Source organism: Limulus polyphemus, unplaced genomic scaffold, assembly GCF_000517525.1.
Source record: "Limulus polyphemus unplaced genomic scaffold, Limulus_polyphemus-2.1.2 Scaffold1196, whole genome shotgun sequence".
NCBI classification, from domain to species: Eukaryota; Metazoa; Arthropoda; class Merostomata; order Xiphosura; family Limulidae; genus Limulus; species Limulus polyphemus.
This window is the reverse complement of record NW_013666806.1, coordinates 30,351-39,282: the sequence shown is the minus strand read 5'-3', so window position 1 is coordinate 39,282 and position 8,932 is coordinate 30,351. Positions and strand designations below refer to the sequence as shown.

Sequence of the window (8,932 nt, the reverse complement as noted above, 5' to 3'; positions counted from 1 at the left end):
AAATTGTTTTCTCTTGAAAAAAGAATAGTTAGGGGGGATCTGATTGAGGTGTTAAAATTGTAAAGGGAATTGACAGTGTTCATCTATCATCTTTTTTATATTCAACAATGAGAATAGTAGGACTAGGGGATAAATTTATATAAATTTTGGCAAGGTAGGAGTCATTTTCAGCAAAGACAGTTTTATTTTTCTAACAGGGTGGTTGGCCTTTGGAATTGGTTGCCTTCAGATTTTGTAGACGCAGTAAATTTAAGTGAGTTTAAGAAAAAGCTTGATAAGTATATGAATGTAAAGGGCTGGGTTTAAAATTTTTTAAATTTATTTTTTTAATCATTTTAATTTAGTTTTGAGGCTGGAACAGCTGAGATGGACAAATAGCTCCCATGTTGTCCCAAAATATTATGTTATGTTATGGTAAAAAAACAAATTCTATCTAAACTTTATTTCAAAATATTTTTCTACACAAATTTTAGAACTTTATTGTAAGCTGCATATTAAAAACAAAACGTTCCATGCACAGTAAGAGAGCTCACACTAACATAAATTAGTATTCTGGTAGTTTTTAACAATTATTAATGACATAAAATTTTTAATAACTAACTAGTACATAAAACTACAAAATCTAATGCACAGTTATTCTCTTTTTGTCTTTAGAATACTTTCAGGATATTAAGGTATCTATCAAGAAAAGAAAGATTAAAAACCTCATGAACACTAATTAAATCTACATTTAAGCCAGACATGACCAATATATTTAGGTTTAAGCCAACCTAGGGTAATTAAAATGTGGTTTTCTTCCTAAACGTCTAGTTAACTGAAACAAAAGAAAGAAAAAGCAAACCATATAAGTGTGCTTGAGTCAGTGGCATAAGCCAGGTATGAAACTTTGGATGGTCATGGAGTTACAATGGACAGGCAGAAAGCATATATAAATCATGAGAGGGAAGTTACAGAGAGCTAAAAAAACAGCACTACATATGACATACTGGGAAACATCAACCAGCTTCTGATTGGATGCACCTGTTTGCTGAGTGGGCAGGCCATCCTGTGGGTATGCCATTGGTTTGACAGTTTCCTTTTAGCACAAAGCTACATAATGGACTATCTGCGTTGAGTCCATTGAATTGATAAAATCTAAAATTTTAGCTATAAGAGTTTGTCACAATATAAAAGACTGTTTAGTTTAGATATTATTGATTAATTTATTTTTGTGAGTAAATATTTCATTACTGTTTAATTTTTGTTATAATAAGAGTTAAAAGCAGATGATTGTGGGAAGTTGTGTTTATAAGTCATTAATGTTGAGACTACTGAATATCGTGTGCAATACATTGATGTCGAGAATACAGAAGGTGGGCAGACGATTAAGTGGTAGAGATATAAGTAGTGTGAGACGAGTGGAAACAGCAGACAGATAATAGCAAAATGGAGTAAAGTTACAGGCAAGAAAAAGTTCGCCGTGAAGTTAGCTATCATAGAAGTGATAGGACTAACAATTAACATACCTTTTAATATGTATGAAAAGGAGATACGAAAAATCATTTATTCTGTCAAAGTGTGGTTCTAAAGTAATTGAATCAGCCTGAGTGCACTTTGACAAAAGGAACAGAGGATCTTCAGAAGAAAGAAACAGAAGTAAAAGCTTTAATTTTGACAACTGGCTAAAAAAATTAGAATTTGGATTTCTGACAGCCTTGAAAGTTACTTCTGAGCTACCATGGATCCCAAGAATGTTGGGAAAAAACTAACAACAGAACACAAAATTTATTAGAATGTTTTATAAATTAAATGTGAAAATGCAAGATTTTAGCTTCATTCATGACATGTACAATCACAGAATATGCATAGACTCAGTAAATGTATATTTTTAATATTATATCTTATGAAATTTTCCATCTATCAAACAAACAAATTTCCATAGACTGACATAAATAAACAGTTAACTTGAAATAGCTTATTATGTCATGAACATGTAATTCCAGTTAAAATGAGTCAAACAATTCTTATATTTACCACAAAGTGTAAGATAATTTTTACCTTGGTATTTCTGAAAATTAAAATTTATGCCTTTTCTAACTTGAATAAAATCAAATAATTCAATTAAAAGGGGTCCAAATACATACCCACGCATCTTCTTACATCTTCAGAATCAGCTTGACAATCATGACTCATGGACAAACAGTCATTACTTGTCTCACATTCATGCTGAATGATAGCTAGATAAAACATTGAATGTTGAGAAACTATATTCATCACAAGTTCATCTAGTGATGTTAACAGTTAGTTAGTGACCATTTCACATTAATACCAGAAATAATAATGTTAGATCAGCATCCATATATCAATTCATGTAGATGGTGGTGTGTATTTTAGTTTACAATCAGTATGTTATATTATTCAAAATTCGTTTTCCAAAACAAAAAAATAATAATAAATGGTATATTTGAGAACAACTATTATATTTCAAAAATATATTCTATATTCAAATATTTTTGAAAGATGTGTAATTAATTCCCTGTTGAGTAAATTTTTACAATATGCTTTATACATACTAAACAAATATCAATTAAATATATATTAAAATCACAGCAATTTGTAGAAAATATGTTCTTTTCTTATTAATACATTAGCTATTTCAAAAAAGTTGTAGTTTTGAGAATATAAAACATTTATTTTCATTCAATTACATCCATGAATTTATTCAGCCCTTGAAATGCATAGCTTTTAAAATTACATAGGCATATTCTTTACTTACGGGCACATCCATCTCGTTTGTTGGGATCCCCTGTGTATCCTTCTTTACATTTACACTGTCCTTTGTGGTTGATAGCAATACACTCTGAATTTGGTATGCATGTAAAGTCTATACAGATCTCTATGTAATGTAAAATATACATATATTTCAGCAATATTATATAGATCAGGTTTAATACACAGTTGGGGAATAAAATACAAATTGCCATTAAAAAAACAACAACGTTAGCATTTTCCCAAACTGAAAATGTATTTCTGATAGACACTCATCTCTTTTGTGCATCTGCCTATGAAACTTGCTTGCCACTAGCCATGAGCTAACTCCCACCTAAATTCACATGTTTAACATGACTGCACTGATGTATGACAACATCATCATGCAACAACAGCCATCCATTTATAGTAGGGTGACACAACCTCAATGCACAATCAATCCCATATGCACTTGCACTTGTGATAACTTCATTCTTAGATGAGGTAAGAAAGAAAGAAGTGCACCGGAAGTGGAGAAGTCAGATGGGGATGTGTGATGAGGTGAGTATCTTTCAGAAGTGGAGAAGTCAGATTAGGAAAATATTAACTTCCAGGACAATAATTCACCTCTTTGCACTGAAAAGCTACAATCCTATATTGAAGTAGTGAAGAGGCCGGTGCAATAGCTGTGTGAAGGTGATACATGCTACACTTTCACCAGAGCACCTTCATTCTTGCCATATTGTGCTAAGCCTGACTGGTGAGAATTTTCCATGGTCCATCACTCCAACAGAAGGGTCTCCCATGCTCCATTTGAAGAAAGGGGGAGAATTTGTGTTGGGAAGACACAGAGAAGTGCCCAGATCCTCATCAGAACATCAGCTGGATAAGTCTTTTACTGGAGAAAGTACAATGGATGACTGCTAAATCTTATTTTTAAAAGCCAGCAAGTGCAAGCTGAAGAAATGGGCAGTCACTTCCCTGGTGCTGACCTTTTCCATGAAAGTCCATGGAATTCGTACAGTCTGGAACTGACAATTGAGTAAATTTGTATAATATGAGGATACTTCAAGTGGTCTTGTGGAACACCCTATCTTGCAGTGAGCACTGGTAGAGTCAGGGTGGAACACTTTTTGTTATCTTGGCTCAATGTAGATTTTGGTGGGATCCCACTTGACAGAAAGGTGGAGAAATGAAAAGGGAAACATACTTACCCATTTCAGAGACAGTGGATATGAGTGAAGTATGGCGACTAGCAAAAGTCGAAATCATGCAGGAGATGAAACAGTCAGAGGATAAAGATAATGATTAATAAATATATGGGGAGTTGTCCACATGCCTGCCTGGAAAATCCAATCTGAGGACTGATAAAAGTGGGAAGCAAGAAGTGCCACAGGGGTACTCAAGAAGGAGTGTCATGTATCAAGATGAGGATCCAAGGGAAGAGGTGAAGAGAATGACACGCATACAGAAAAAGGTGATACCAGTCCTGGTTGAGAGCATCGATAGCCAGAGCCAAAGGATGAAGAAGAGGCAATCAAAAGAGAAGAAGCTTGAAGTTGAGAAGGGTGTTAAAGGCATCTTTGAGAGGCATAGCCAACCAAGAGTAAACTCCATGAAAGACCAGGGGATGAAGAATCAATTCTGTGGGTAGAATGCAGTCTGGCTGATAGAGGTGGTTCGCCACAATGTAGCTCCTGGCACATAACAGGAATGAGCCTAAAATAATAGGTCCAAAGCCTGAAAGCAAAGAGTCCTAGAAGGGGGTGATCCCTTGACAGTTTATGGAGAAAACGACCATGTAAATGACTGGATGATGATAAATTGATTCACCAGAAGGGGTAGGAGGTGAGAACATACCTATATAGAAGAGCAAGAAGTTCAAGCACATGGAGATGAAGTATACACTCGTCCTGCATCCAAATGCCAGAAGTCATGTCACCTTACAGAGATGTGCCTCAACTTGAGAAAGAAGCATTGGTGAAGAGATGGAGATCCAAAATGAGGTGGAAGGGAATGCCAGTAGTAGTATTTGCACAGTCCAGCCACCATGACAATTCCTCGAGTAGAGGAAAGGGGAGAGCCACAATAGAGGACAATGGAACCCAGGAAAGAGTCCATTTGATTCACAAGGTCCGCTGGATGAGGTGCAAATGTGTGCACCTCAAAGGATGAGAATGTGAAGTGTAAATCCTGATGACCAGATATGTCATAGCTCACAAGCAAAGAGGAGAAAGATGAACTCAGTCTGAGACAAGAGATGAATAAAAAAAGGCCAAATGTACCAAATATTGAGTGGGTGTGAGAAAAGACTTGGATATCCTGACAAGCCACCCCAAACAAGTAGCCTCCTGTGAATTAAGAATGAAGGTGTGAGAAGAGGATATTACACAAGAATGGGCCAGTATAAGCCAATCATCTAGTACAAGGAATGACACTCCCAGGCTGCTAAGATGGCAAGTGAGGGACCTCATGATACAAATGAATACAAAAGGGGCTGATTATTTGTAGAAGGGAAGAGAACTAATTGGAAGATACAAATCCAAAGAATGGAACACGGAAATCACCTGGAGGATGAGGCAGTTTGGATGTTTAGGAAAGCATCTGAAACATTAACCATAGCCAACTAAAGACTGGGTGAAAAAGACCATAGACGGGGTTAGAGGGAGAAAAAAAGGAAATGGGAATGAATAGGAGGGTTTGTTTGTTTTGAATTTCGTGCAAAGCTACACGAGGGCTATCTGGACTAGCCATCCCTAATTTAGCATTGTAAGACTAGAGGGAAGGCAACTAGTCATCACTACCCAGACATGACAGAATAGCCGCTGAGAAGAAGAGCAATGAACCTGATATTGGGTAGTGAGAAGATGAGAAAAAGAGGAAGGCTTAGAACCTGGAATGAAAAGGGTAGGGACAGACAGACCCAGATAAGGAACAGGAGTCAAAGGGAATGGTCGAGAAAGAAAAAACCTGGGAAAATAACAGTGACTGAAGCAGTGCAACTTCAGTCCAGATCTCCAATGAGAAATGAACACCACCAAAAACTTCTGGACAAAGAAGAAAAGTTCAACTAAGACCACATGCACAAGAAGGAAGAAGGTGTACAGAAAAGAGGAATGAAACTAGATCCAATAAGTTCCAACAACAGGGGAACTAAGTAAAGAGTGACAGAGTAGAATAAGTGGAAAAAGCTAAGCTGGCAAAGAGAAAGAAACGAATCTCTCCATAAAACCCCTCTGAAGCACGAAGTGTTTTGACAAAAGGTGGAAGAAGGAGAGGGAATACAGGAGGGTGGTGAGAAAAAGAGGAAGAGATGTAAATGGGAACTAGAGCGCAAAATAGAGGGCAAGGGAATCTAGAAAGGAAAGAAAGAATGTCTGCAAATCAGGATAAAATAGTCACGAATAAGAGGGGGCAACAAGGCATGCGAGTATGAATAAGGATCTATTAGAGAAAGAAAAAAAAGCATAAAACCTCAATAACTAGCAAAAGAGGAAATACAAAGTACCCCAAGAATTGGGTTCATGGAGAAAAGAACAGGCAATATGAAAGAACACAGGCAAAAGAGAAGGAAAGGAACATACCTAAGAACGATACCCATAAAGAGATTGGAAGTTTAAGGTCATTCCTTGAAATAGTAAGGAACTACCCAAAGCAAATCAGGTTAAATACATAGTCCAATAGGTTATTCATGACCAAGGAGAAAGAATGTCGGCTAAACGGATGGGAGTAGGAGGCCTAGCAAGCTTGTGGTAACCCACAACACACTGATCATAGGCTGCAGCATCCCCAAGAGTCAATGAACCTCTAGAAGCCATAGTAGAAATAAGGCTTGTGTGTGCAACATTGTCACTCACACAGAACTAAATAGAAATCACTTGAGAATTCATGATAAAAATTACAGCTTTTGAAACAAAAGCTAAAGAAAATAAAATCAAAGTTTCATTAAGAAATGCAAATCTTAAATTGAATTCAAATGAGAAATTTGAACACACCTGTTCAACACAATGCCAAGGAAAAGAATGATACAAGTGCCAGTGCATAGGTGGAGTTACTGTGCATGAAGGTTATGTTGTCCTCCTATCGTTGGAGGGATATTATCACATGATGATGTCATCATGCACCAGTGCAGTTCACATTAAATACTTGAATTTAGGTGGGAATTAGCTCAAGGCTAGTGGCATGCAAACCTCATAGGCAGACGTATGAGGGAAATAGCATTTCTGTGTGTGGAGGAGAATTATCATTGTGGAAATATAAATTTGTTTTGATAGATAATTAAGGACTTCATTGTAGAAAAAACAAATGTAATTTAACAAAAATCTTTAATATAAATCCATTTGGAATGAGATGAAAACACAAGGTAGTCTGTCTTCCTTATCTAATTTGTTTTATGGTCTTTCATAATTTGACTTGTATCTCAGTTAACCTTGGTTATTATAATATAATTTCACATTGAAAAGTTTACAAAAACTAAATATTGCATTACAAATTTTATAACACATTTCTCGTGTTTCACTGAAGTTGTTATAAATGAAATAAGTATTTTAATGTAGGAAAAAACTAGAAGAGAGTTTGAATTGAGTCAAAAAATTATTCTAAACTTTCACAAAATCTTTCTGGTATAAATAAGCAGCTAATAAAAACACACTCAATCCTTTTTTGGATGCACCTTTTTTTCACACCTAAGGTATTTTTGATTAGATATCATGACGTTTTGTCAATGCATACCAACAAACTCCAGCAAGCAAGAAAGTGACACTCAATAGTAACCCACATTAGCTTTAGGATCGCAACCCTATTATTCAGAACATACCTTTACTTTACAAAACCAACCAGAATCTTCAAAATATATGGTGGTAGTCTTTTCTCTCTAAAGCAATGTTAATAGCTTCCTTTATAGTAATGCCATGGAATGTAGATTCACAGTTTCTTGTCATCACCCCCATGCAATTGGTACAGGCATATCAACCATCATTATTTATGCTAACTTGCTTAGACTAATATCATGTGATGCTAAACAATCTTTAATTAGGAGAATTTCATAACATTTAGTAAATTTGTGCTGAAAAATTGGCAATGAATAATCAATAATAATCATCTACCCATATGATTCTTTTGAAGAATTGAGTAAGAAACTACTAATCTAGTTTGCTTGGCCTAACCAATACTTATGTATCTGCACGTACTTTCACCCTATAGTTTTGCCACTCTAGATCAGCCATCTTTAATGCAAATGACAAAAAACTAAAAATGGTTTACATTTACTCTTAGGTGAAGCTGTAGTAAAAATGTTATAATGATAGCTCATGTGACTTATTGCATAAGCATGTACAAATATTTGAATCAAATCTGAGCAGTTTTTGTTGAATAACTTTGCACATGTGGCTTATATTTACACCATATGAGACTCCTAACTGTAGGTTGTAAAGATCCACCAGTGTACCAAATTTGAAGAAAAAAATCCTTATAAGTTAGGTATGTTTTTTTTTATCAAGTAAAATTCCATAATTTTGGTGTGAAAAAAAAAGAAAAAAATCAAAAATTGGAGATGATATATTTCAGGTATTTTTTAACCCTTTCCATACAGGTCACGGGTGAAAGGTCATGTCATCGTGTTTGTTGACTTGCATTCAAAATTTTGTTGAACTACTATTTCATGAATTTATGTCCATAAATTTGGTATCAAAATGTAGATTATATTTCAAATTTTAGTATTATACATTAGTTAATTGCTTAATTCAAAAGTAAATATTAAAAAAATACATACCTAAACATTAATTTTTGTGTGTCATTTGGTATGTTGAATGCAGCATTGGTTCAAATTAGATGTCTGTGATGTCAAAATACAAAGTCTATAGTTTCTTACAAATAAGAAACTCAAATTACTGATATTAACAAGCTAGAATATAAAATAAGGAACTCTTATCTTTTATATTTGCTAAGAAATTGCTCATGTAATAACACAGTGGCACCGTGACCACCTCTTTCCGTTTTTGGAAATTCTCCCTTACACACACTTACTTCTATATATGATATATATATATATATATATATCTCGAAACCTCAGAATGTCCCCCTAGTGGCTTTCTCAGCCATTTTAACGTGCTTGGATACCATCTCTTTTTTAAAACCAAGATTTCAAGGAGGTAGGGTGTGTCTTTAGTCTGCTCGAAATTTCATGTTTTTTTAGACTGAAATACAG

General features: G+C 35.1%; 1 protein-coding gene across 1 annotated transcript in view; it reads right to left on the bottom strand.

Moving 5' to 3' along the window:
* The window catches only part of LOC106462548 (fibrillin-1-like), a gene marked incomplete at its 5' end in the record, with an annotated part of 157,590 nt that overhangs the window by 118,504 nt on the left and 30,154 nt on the right, over positions 1-8,932 (bottom strand). Inside the window, 2 exons of the mRNA XM_022389848.1 lie at positions 2,124-2,216; positions 2,756-2,875. Of these exons, the coding sequence (XP_022245556.1) occupies positions 2,124-2,216; positions 2,756-2,875 (213 nt within the window). The remainder of the gene's footprint in view (positions 1-2,123; positions 2,217-2,755; positions 2,876-8,932) is intronic.